The 11,961-nt window shown below is 36.6% G+C and overlaps 1 protein-coding gene across 2 annotated transcripts in view; it reads right to left on the bottom strand.

The window, feature by feature from the left end:
- NR2C1 (nuclear receptor subfamily 2, group C, member 1) overlaps positions 1-11,961 on the bottom strand; it is a 39,432-nt gene that overhangs the window by 3,612 nt on the left and 23,859 nt on the right. For both annotated transcript variants that reach the window (XM_009866786.1, XM_009866711.1), the window contains 5 exons: positions 10,997-11,181; positions 8,313-8,475; positions 6,760-6,881; positions 3,521-3,660; positions 1,427-1,564 (listed from right to left, as the gene is read on the bottom strand). In XM_009866786.1, the coding sequence (XP_009865088.1) occupies positions 1,427-1,564; positions 3,521-3,660; positions 6,760-6,881; positions 8,313-8,475; positions 10,997-11,181 (748 nt within the window). The remainder of the gene's footprint in view (positions 1-1,426; positions 1,565-3,520; positions 3,661-6,759; positions 6,882-8,312; positions 8,476-10,996; positions 11,182-11,961) is intronic.

Raw genomic sequence — 11,961 nt, 5'->3', positions numbered from 1 at the left:
AAACTCCAGAATTCCCTGCGGATGTTGATGCTGCCACTGTATCTACTCCCTATAGATACTACATATGGAAAAAAATCCTGTAAATATGAGAGAAACTGCAAAGCAAGAACCTCACCATTCTTTTAGATACGTATGTATTAGAAAACCTGCTTAAAATTTATATCTTGGAAATGTCCAAGTTCCCAAAGATTTTCTCACCTCAACTAATTTTTCTCTGAAAGGGTGAAATGCAACTGAACAGAAGAAGAAAGTTCTTCTCAGATTTAATACATGTGCAGAACTACCAGGAACCAAAAATCCAGTTCCTCCTCCATATCCTACACTACTGATGGGAGCATGTCACTAAGATGCAGACAGATTTTTAAAGTTTGCTCTGATCTTTTCTATGGGCCATCAACATCTAAAAACAGCAGAGCAATGAGGAATAAAGGAGCTGTTGTTGTTTCTACAATTTTCTAATGCAAACTGGAGTGACTGATGATTTATTTTCTAAATGTGACAGTGAAAAATTCCTGGAGATACAGAAAGTATTTGCGGTTTATATATTTTTTCTTTTATCAAAAGATTTGGTTTGGGTTTTATACTAAATCCCTAAATTCTGAATGATGAATCTAAGCTTTGCAGTATACTGATGTATACCGAAAAGTTAATTCTACAATTTTCAAATAAAGAAAGTTAATTTTATATTTTTCTGCAGTCCAGGCATATGTTACATAACGTAAGTACTCAGTTACTCTCTACTGTAACAAGAGGACTCTTCTTCCTTCATATTGTAGAGTGATCTCTCAGAAAGAAAAATCATTATCTTCACTGCCTAATCTATGTCCATTAATGTTATCTTGAATACATTAGGCAAATATTTGCGTCCAGAAGTCAGAAATAATAATATAAGGGAATGCTTGTGGTGTTCATTCACCACAAATGCTCTATGCAATATTCATTTTCAAAATACCCATGTGAAGTGAGGTGGTATGTTTCTGTAGTTTTGCATGTGAGAATCGATGCCCAGAGACAGTCTTTCATACGTTAAAAACTCAACTTCAGCCCGTCTCAGCTGGATGTGCAAGAGCAACACTTGTGAAAATTAAACTGCAGGTCCACAGAAGTACCCCAGAAAGGAGACACAGAATTAAAATGAATCAACAAATAAAGTAAAAAACCCACCCCAAACTCCACAAAAAACCAAACCAAAATCAAAATATCAATGGCAGAGGCAAGAGTAAAACTTAAGTCCCAAAGCAGCATTCAACTATTTATATGAAAATATTAACCCTTCTCTTCCTACAGTCCTTATTACACACCTTCCAAGATCCCTCAACAAGCAAGGCAGTAGTTCTACAGGTGACCATAACCACTTATAATAAAACAGACAGAAGTTATATGGCAAAAAGCAGCACGAAGGTTTACATTTGGAATTATTACGTACCAGGACTGAAGAGGACGATTGCTTTCAAATACGCATATTCATATCCATCTAGGCAAAGCTTAACCATGCTGTTACAGAACTCTTGCAGTTTGAAGATGTGCTCCATAACTAGTTTTCCTCTGTCTGTTGGCAGCTTATCTAAGTCAACACACCCACAAATATAAAAACCACAAGGTCAACACACATGCAAAAATGTGGCCACACTGGATTTTTAAAAATAACAATTTTGTTAGATTCAAACAGTGCAAAATTTATGCCACCTATAAGAATCACAGACCAGGTCTGAATGATCTTGACATCAACAATTATAAACTATAGTGTGTTTTTTTTTCCTCCCCCCCACCTCACATTGCACAATTAGTTTTCTTCCAGCCACTGAAGCTTCCAGCAATCTGGTCATCTAGAGTTTGTAAGTGACAAAGGAAGGGAAAAGCTACTTATAAGCTGAAGAATACATGGCTACTGCCAATCTGTGCTCTAGCCCTAGGGGTCAGGAGGCATGAGGCGGGTTAGTGCACAGCTTCATAGATTATTTTAGTTGAAGACCAGGCCATGTCACAGCTGAAGAAGAGGGTGCACCCTACGCCTTTGCTGATTTACATCTAGGGGAATGTGGATGGTGCAGAGCCACTCTCCTTGGGTGAGCTAAGCAGCCTCCAGTTCCCATTCCCTCTACAATCCATCAGGCTGGGGTCCCTGGGGACCGAAAATTTGTTATCTCTTGGCGATGCTGCAGCTGGCATACTGCACAACTGGAAGAAACTGGTTTTAAATTTCTGAATTTTGCATTCAAACTTAACACCCAAATTAAATTTCAAAGATATATATCTGTAGTAATGATAAAACCATGATTAATTACTACATTTTTGGTGAACATGCTTAAAAACTAAGTAAACCAAATTAAGTTTCTGAATTCTGTTTGAATCCATTCTAAAGACATTCACAGGTTGTTAGTATCTTTAGCTGATCCAGCATATTTAGCAATTTCATCAATTTGGTATAATTATAAACTATTGTTACGTATAGAAGGATCTTCTGGATATTTTTAAATCATGGAAATCCTCAGAAATAATTCTTTAATTCTCATCGTAAGAAGAGAGAAAAATCCATCGTCTGGTGGGCTGTTTTTCTATAGCCTAACAACCTGTTTCTGCATAGCAGTAACAAAGGTGAATTTTCATACACATAACAGCATATAATCCAGAAACCTAGTTACACCTGAAAATGGTAAGATTTTTGTATGTGCATCGACCTTATTAAAAATGTGTTAAGCCTACAAACACATGAAGACTATACTAATTTTGCTTGGTTAGCTTTTGAGTGCCTTGAGAGTATTCAGAAGCCCACAAAAGAAGATTAGCTAAAGACTCCTGTACTGCTCAGAAGAACATTCCCCTTTACTGCAGAGTAAATGAGAGAGGAGACCAACTGACATCTCTTTCATTTGAGTGAAAAAGATGCAAAAGGTGCAGGACATAGGATTAATAAGCAATAAAGTCCAATTACTGAAGAACTGTTGGAGATTTGCATGTAGTCTAAACCCAGTACATAGAAGCCAACAAGCCGAGTTACGTAAAGGAAAAGTATCACCAAGAGGGCATTTGGCTGCTTGGTTTCGCAGCTACAAACGCAGTGAGGACAGGTGGGTCGCTCTTTCCTTTATACCCTCAATATAGAGGAATCGTATTTCCAGTAAAAGCATGTTTTTAATGTTGATGATGCCTCAAATATTCCTAATTTGAGCTGACAGTGTTAACAGAACAGCAGAATACTATTAGACACTAACGCAGACACACAACAGAAACGATCCCAGTAAATGCTAACCTGTATTAGACAGATGGATAATTTAATTTTTCTTTTTCATTTGGACTAAGTATTAGCATAGCTGCAAACTTTGGCAAAATTGCTAAAAAATTCCACCTTGTGAACTGTATTTTCTAGTATTATTTTATTTCAAGACTAACCATGAAGCTGTGTAAACAGTAAATTCTGATTGACAGCTGAAGGATAAGTAAAAAGCTTCTGTGCAGTTCAACACTTAAAAACCATGAAGCAATTCCCCGAGTGTGGCCGTGCACACAGCACACACCTTACCTTGCTGTAAGCTGCCATGAAGGTGGTTAACAAACGCAGTTAAGATAGTTGCCACATTCATAACTTGTGAACACTGTGCAAGACCAAGCGTAAAAAGTTCGTTCCAGCAGGCTTTTACTAATGAAATGCTGTTATCCTGTCTATTAAAAAACACAACAGTTTCACTTAATAAAACCAGCCATTTGCATTCTCATAGTTGTTTTTTTTTTTTAATTTGAAGAACACTTCATAAAACATTTACCCAATTCAACCACTGTAACCAGTACCAAAATAAAGACCTGCGTCAAAAGTATTTTTATTTGCAGGCTAAGATTAAGATACCTGTTTCAGAGTGACTTTTTGTAAAGAAGTAATTTTTGTTTTCATGGTGTGCATGGAGATAGATTTCTATCACAAAAGCCAGCTGAAGTTATAGTAAATGACAACTGTCTAGGTGTATTTGATTGTGCCAGTTTTCTTAGGATTTACACTAATATTTGACTTTTACCTGCACAGACAAAAAGAAGTTTGCATTTTCTGGTATTCTGGATGTGAAATAGACTCACAGGTCTCCTTTTTTTTTCTTGAAATCTGTCAGGTTGGTATATTTTTTTAATTAAAAAAACACGTGAAATGGAACATGTGAGATCAAGTTCCTGAGCTTCCTGACTGCTGTGTTATGTATCCCCTTCATGTTCGTAATAAGGTTTAAAATACAGACTTCAAAGCACAAATAGAAGTTATGAAGGTTTCTCTGCTCTAAGAATTAGTCCTGAAATTAAGCTTTGGCTATAGTAATTTTTTTCAAATGCTGAAGCTTAAAATTAGGTACGTCAATTCATATTCAGGCTCCTTCATATTAGTAACCTAACCTTCAGTAGTGCCAAGCAGCATCTCTCAACTTGTGGAGCTTAACAAGAGCTCAGTACCTTAAAAAGGAAATCCTACCAGTGAGGAGTCAAATTCAGGTAGCATTGTTTCAGTTTTAGCCAGTAAATATAAATAATGGAAACTTAAAGGAAGCACAAGACCTATCAAAGAAGAAATGCATATTCAGCTACAGGAATACAATGGAATGGGGTTTTGCAAGAACATTGAAGTCATCTTCAAGAGCATTTCTGATGATTTGCTGCGCTACTAATATCCCAAACAGATTAATGTGGACTTGTCCTGTACTGGATTACTGAGAGCTTCCCCAGGGCAATATTTTTTACTATGATCAAGTTCTTGTTATGGTAGACATGCTACTGTATGTGCAGCTTCTACTCATACTTGTCATATGCCCTTCATCTCCTGAGGTGAATACTGAAAACTGGTTGAACTGGCTACTCAGCTGTCATGTCTGTAGATAAATGTAGTGTCTGCAGCACTTTCATAGCCGATCAAATTTGGACCAGAACCAGTTGATCAAACTTCAGCAGCCTCAGAAAACTAAAAGGCCACGAGCAGGTTGATGAATGTTTCAGTGGGAATCTCTCTTGTCCACAAAGATCCTCGTGCAGGAAGATGAACTATTCAATATCTTGGTATATCATTAATCACATAAATATGCCGAAGCCCAGTCTCTGCCATGACTAAGGAAAACACTGCCTGAGGAGGAAATCACCCAGATGTAATTATCTGTTTTCCTTACAAAACCATTACTGCGGTTTTGCTTTGGCTCATAGACTTCCCTCAACCACTAGTACCACAAATTTAATTTTAAAAGTGAAATGAGTCACCCTTCTCAAAGCCAAAATTATGGTACATAATGTGCTCAAACTAAAAAAGCTATGTTGATTTCAAAAAAATCTCCATTTGAAAAAATTGAGTATTTTAAGCTCTTCAAAAGGAAATCCGTACATTTATGTTAAATGGTGTTTAAGTACACTGCTGCCCATGATCTTGACTGGGACTGTAAATGGTGGCAGAGGTGAATATTAACACTATTAATACAGTCTACTCCTCTATTTTTTTATACAAACAAAAATATTTTTTAAAGTAACATATTAAAAAATATGCAGATTTTCCATATGCCTTTCTTTTAAAAGCTTTTTGGAGACATGTAAAAAACAATGTTTTTAAAAAGCAATTCCCACTTGTTGTTATAACACTAATTTACAGCATTTCTCCATTACAAAAAACTTTGTATAATGATAAAATGGACTATGTTAATTTGCTACATATTTTGAAATTCAGCTGGGCAACAATTTCTACTAAAACAAAACATCATATTTACCTGTTTATTTTACTTTTGCTATTGTTTAACTTTATAGAATTTTACTTTTTCCTTCTCCACAACACAGGCTTCAGTTACAGACAATATAGTATTTTTCCTTGAACAGTGTGGAATCATTTGGCTTAACCATCTGAACAAAAACAAGTGGGAATCACAGATCATCCTGCTTTTGACAGCCTTTCTGGAAAAGGGGACAATCCCTCACTTAAAAGAAGAGTTCTCGTCACTATTTTGATAGTGAATTAAAGAAAATCACTGTAGACGAGAACAAGCAAGTATGATTTATACTCCCTTTGTGTCAGAGCTGATACAGAGTAGCTTTTTTTGTTTGATGCATCTTCAGAAAATTACTTCTGAAAATAACAGAAATCCCTTTTCCCCATGTTGTTTTGAAATTTTTTCTCATGATGGTTGGCAAGGGACTACTACACTTAGCTTAAGAATTTTCTGCTGGAAAAGCAGAATATTATAAAAACTGTAAGAAGAATAGTAAGAATTACTTTCTGGTTACAGCAACCATTTGTTTTTGAAAAATTCCCTGAAAGTAAATGATTTTAGCCTGAATGCTTGCTGTATCTAGCTAACTATTTTCTTCAAATAGGTTATTAAAGGCAAAATTATTCCTTCTAATTCACCTCTAAAGTTACCAATATTTGGGGATCCAGAGAGGAGCTTCTTTTTGGTGACTGCCTGATAAGCATCTGTTTTTGGGTGTACCCGTTAACAAAATCACAGAAGTCTCATTTACTAAAAATATATGAAGAAGTAGAAGTAAAAATCTATGAAAGAAGTAGAAGTGTGCAGTCATTTGATTGTCACAAATCTACTCCTTTTTCCTTCAAAATCCAACCAAACTATCTAAATTGGACTGAAGTTGGGAGCAGTTGTGATTGAGAAAATTTACCTTCATGATGAAGATCTAGCAAATAGTTTTAATAAGTATATATATATATATATATTTAAAGTGTTCCTAAAGAAGATGAAAAAAATATTTAAAAGTGCGCATTCACAATATGAGTGAAAAGAGTAACTGAACACTTACCCTAAAGCTTGGAAAGATGGAATGGAACGTGCCCAGTGCATAGACAAGAAAAGCAACCTGGAGGCAGACTCACAGATATAGTGAACGTTAAGATATTCAGGCATAGGAGAAGGCATAGTGAGCTGGCAACCAAAAAGAAAAAAGTGCAAGCCAGTTATTTTATGTTCTTCACAAAAAACATGGTAAGAAAAAAAAATCAGAGTTTCTTCTAAGCAAAACAGTAAAATTGTTTTTTTTTAAATGAACATGAAATAATGCTGAAATAAAACTGAACTACTGTCTTTTTCATTATTAGCCACACTGTTATACCCTATAGTAACTACAAAGCAACAAAAAAGGCAAAAAATATGAATCTTTATATTAGATAAAGATATTCATATTAAAAAATACTCATGTCTGGGACACCCAGAGATGGAAAACCCCAAATGAAACTCAACTTTTGAGACACTCTTAAATAACAATTTTAGAAGAATCACTGTAATTAGAATAAAGTTGTTACATTTATAGAGAGATAAACACATAAAAAATACAAACACAGAAACATGATTACTTTCTAAAGCTTCCCCCAGAGCAGTGGAGTAAGTGGACTGAAAAATTATAGGGAGTCACCACAGTCTATGGGGAGAGTGCATATGTGTGAATTCTATTTCACAAAACATCTCTTTTTTGTACTTTTAATTAACATTTTACACATCAAAAATCTTTGGATGTGTGAGCAAAATATCTAATAAACAGCTGCTCCCAACTCCTAAAAATACAATCCATATATGTCAGAACGGACCAGCTCTGCCTTGCTCACTGTACATAAGTAAAATCAGTGGCGTTACCTGCATATGTGAAGAAAGTTGGATTTGACCCAAACCTGCCAACTATAGTGTTGTGGTTTTATTGTCAGAAATTGATACATCTTAATATAACGGTTTGGCTAACACAATCTTTAAAAAGATCCTGACATGTGCATTAGAGAGGTGTTTCTTTGAGTGATCAAAACATGTGCTGAAGAGTTGGGCAACGTTTAATAAAATGCCTGGTACCACAGAAGTTTTCAGAAAAATGAGTAAAATGAGAAATAAAGCCAGAAAATAGATGGCTCACTAAAAAAGAAGCTATAATTTCCCTTTATCATTAAAGTCAATTAATACCATAATAAAATAGGGTATATACAAACGAGAAACTGGAAAATACACTTAAGAGCCTCAAAATCCAGTTGCAAATTGCATCAGAACCACCTGGTAACAAGTGAGAATGTGGATGTTGACTCTCTGCTTTGTGTGACACTCGTCTGTGTAAGTCCTTTTCCGTGGATTATCTAATATTTTTAAGGTAAAAGCTATAAAATAAACAGAGCCGCTCAACCACCAAAGAGAGACGAACATTTTCAGACAAATAGTGAACCAGTGAACAAAAGTGGGACACTCATCAGAAACGAATGGCAATACCTGAACAAACAGTTGCTCTTCTAAGAAATTCAAAATAGATTTAAACAGACCATTATTTTGTGTTACTACGTTGAAATGGTTATAACTAGTCAGCAGTAAAAAAGTGCCAAGTACCCTGAATGCCACATGTGCATCACTGAGTAGTGGCCCCTCTATTTCGACAATATTCATGCTTGTTTCTCCACCCATCAGCTGTACGCTGGCTTCAATACTTTCAGAGTTCTGGCATGCTGGACTCTCTCCTGGATTTAATGCTTTGGCAAGAGTATCAAATGCCCTGTAAGATAAAAAAAAAAAAAAAAATCTCATTATAGAGACCGTTTCAATTCAGGAACCTGCACATGTCTGAAACCTATATTTAAATGTTTATTTCAAAGAACCAGATATGGAAAACAAAAAGTCAGTAGCATGTTTTTCCTGATGCTCCACTGATCAAAATCCCTGAAAACTCCAACTTATAGTGGAAGCAAAAATTAGTAGCAGATCCTCTTCACACTAGTTGCCAACAAATTCACAGTTTTGACATATTGATTCTGCGGCTGAATCACAGTTTGCCTTTCAAGATCTCTTTAGTGATGCTTACTGCGAGAGCTGGCATGAGTGTTTTGAGGACATGATCATCAGACTCTTGTTAAAGCAGCTTAATATATACATGAGTTTTACAGATTTTTGCTACTTCGAAGCACAGAACAAGCTATTTGGTTTTTTAAAGTAACAAGCTGTGATTAAGTTATTCAACTTATTTTGAAAAGACTTTCAAAATATATAGGAGAAAGCATTCTCATACTTTCAATACCATCCTCAGTGCCATTTGATGTGGGGCAGCAACTCCTGTCATGTGCACAGATATTACGGGGAGATCTCAGGACAAGACACTCATAATTCTGCTGTCTGATAACAGATCTGTTGTTTTTCTGTTCACAAATACACCTCAGAAACACAACTGATATATCTTCAATCAAAACTATTCAGACTTGATCACTGCCTACAGACAGACGAGATATCCTGAGAGCAGTATCATTTGTATACAGTGTCACATGAAAAATATTTGAAAAATGAATATAGATAATGAAGTCTTTCAAGGGCAAGGCATGTAATGGTACAACAGAAAAGCAGCAGAACGCTAGCAGCAAAGTTGTGCACTAAATTTGTGTTGGCAAAAGTGAAACCTTAACTGCTGTAGCTGCAAGCAATGGAGTGTAATAAAATACATGAAAAACATGGCTGGATAAAACTTGCTTCCTGAAATCCCCTAAAATCCTTTTCTTCAGTAAACATCTTTGTCTGTCAGATCAAGCTGGCAGAGGGCCTGGCAAGGAAATCAAAGATTTTAGCTTCTGCTTGGATAACATGTCCCTTCCATGGGAATATTTAACTTGAACCTTCTCACTGGAAATTCGTTTGGTAACCAACTGGACAAGAGTAAGCTTTAAGCTGAGTCAGAGCTCCTTCAAGCTCTCTGGCTGAGAGAACTTGATGCCTTTTCATAGACAGGTTTTTAAAACTGAACAGAAACAACAAAGTTGGCAAAAACAAGCACCTGAAAGCACCAAGAAGGAAAGAAATGAAAGATTACTACATCTTTTTGCACAGCCACAGTACTGAGTGAAGTTTATGAGCACAACAATAGTATTTACCCAGACATATTCTCACATCCTTTACCTTGGAGGACACAGCAGAGGCCCAAATCAGCACATACATAAAGTCACATGGACTTTCTAAGCAGCATACAAAGAAATGAGCGGAACAAATGCATCCTGCTTGTAATTATGCAAGGCAACAGAGACCACAAGAGAAATCACAAAATGGCTGGAAGGGTTGGAAGAGACCTTAGAGACCATCTAATCCAACCTCACTGTCATGGGCAGGGATGCCCTCAACTAGACCAGGTTGCTCAAGGCCTCATCCAACCTGGCTTGAACACCTCCTTGGGTATCCACAAGCTCTCTGGGCCATTTATTCCAGAATCTTACCACTCTCATACTTATAGAATTTCTTCTAAGATCCAATCCAAATCTATTCTCCTTCAATTTAAATCCATTTCCCCTTTCTCTATGACTGGACACTCCTGTAGGCTCCTTTCAGGTACCAGAAGGCAGTTATAAGGTCCTCCTGGAGTCTCCTCCAGGCTGAACAAACCCAGCTCCCTCAAACTGTCCTCGTAGCAGAGGTGCTCCAGCTCTTGGATCATCTTTGTGGCCCCCCTCTGAACTTGTTCCAACAGATCCATATCCCTCTTATGGTGAGGATCCCAGAACTGGATGCAGTATTCAAGAGCAAAAAGGGGGGGAATCACTTCTCTTGATCTGCTGGCCACACTCCTCTTAACGCATCCCAGGACAGGGCTGGCCTTCTGAGCTGCGCAAGTGCACTGTCGGCTCACACTGAACCTGTCAACTTCTGCAAAAAAATGCTTTTCAAGCTTTTAAGGCAATTAATACTTACAGGCATTAAACTACTTATACGATGAGATCTCTAAGATTTCCATGATGACGCAAAGTACTAAGACCATAGTACAAGATCTAACAAACATTATAAAGGCCAATGAAAAAGTAAGAAAAATGTGCTGTAACATTTACACTGAATTTCATTTCAAGTACAAACAACTAAAAGTATTTCTCAAATGGATTTCTTTTGGAAGAATCTTACAAGATTTGTGTTCTGCATGAGCTTAGGCTGTTATTACTACTATTTTAAAATCCAGATAAATTTTCTACTATGTGATGATTTAATTAATGGTATGAATTGACAGAGATCTTCTTGAAAACAGTAATATTTTAAAGTGTGACACGCCTTACCTTGTAACATCGCTACTAGCTTGTTCTTCTTGCTGGAGTTCAGATAATGATGCATCTCCATTACTTAAACTCTCAATCATAGACAGCTCTGTGCTGCTTTGTGACATGTCTTTGCATTTACTGAGATTTGCTAATGAAGTCACCACGTTTGCCAGTGTACTTAAATCTCCCTGACATGCTTCAACCTAAGGGAAAAGCAGAGCTTTTAATTCTCTCATATTGGCAGCAGTTAATTTGCAATAGAAGAACCTAACCTGTACACAAAAGAAGAACTGAGCGGGTGAACAGACCTGCAAAATTATTGTTTTCCGTAAATGGGTAATTATAATGCAGCAATTAGACACTGCACTGCTTCTAAAATATGAAATATTTAAGCATTTACTTTTCAAAGTAATAGCTATCTACTTCTTTCAGAAAGAATGCTACAGATGGCAAGCAAGTGCAGAAAGAGAATTTATCACCTCCACTCACTAGTCAGTCACCAGCACTGTAAGACTGCACTAGATTATATTTTTAGCATCTTCCTTCCTTCCTCGTGTAAATGAGTCAGTAGTAATAGCGTAGGAGAATGTCTGAAAAGAAGGAATAGATAAAATTCACCTTCAAAAGCAAGCAGAAAAAGAATTCTGCTGCACCCTCTTTGGTTTTTATGTCTGCAAGGGAACAAAGTGATTAAGTACTGACCAGCAACTCAAGAGAGGCAGCAAGGCATGTTTCTCACCCTGAACGCTGTCCTCCCCCCCAAAAAATTAATAAGGGAAGTGAATGATTACAGACAAGTATGCTACTGCTAACATCATCATGCTGCTTGTTATTTAGCTTGCACTGTCATCCTCTATAGATCCAGAAAAATGAAATGGAATAAACAACTTTTGACAGAGCACGCTGCAGACAGAGCAAGTGAGGCAAAATGCATGCAAACAGTATGAGGTAATTTAATATCAGCTAGAAAAATACAAAAGCTT

The sequence above is a fragment of the Apaloderma vittatum genome, unplaced genomic scaffold, assembly GCF_000703405.1.
Source record: "Apaloderma vittatum isolate BGI_N311 unplaced genomic scaffold, ASM70340v1 scaffold6170, whole genome shotgun sequence".
Taxonomy (NCBI): Eukaryota; Metazoa; Chordata; class Aves; order Trogoniformes; family Trogonidae; genus Apaloderma; species Apaloderma vittatum.
The sequence above is the reverse complement of the archived record's forward strand: the minus strand, read 5'-3'. Positions and strand labels throughout refer to the sequence as shown.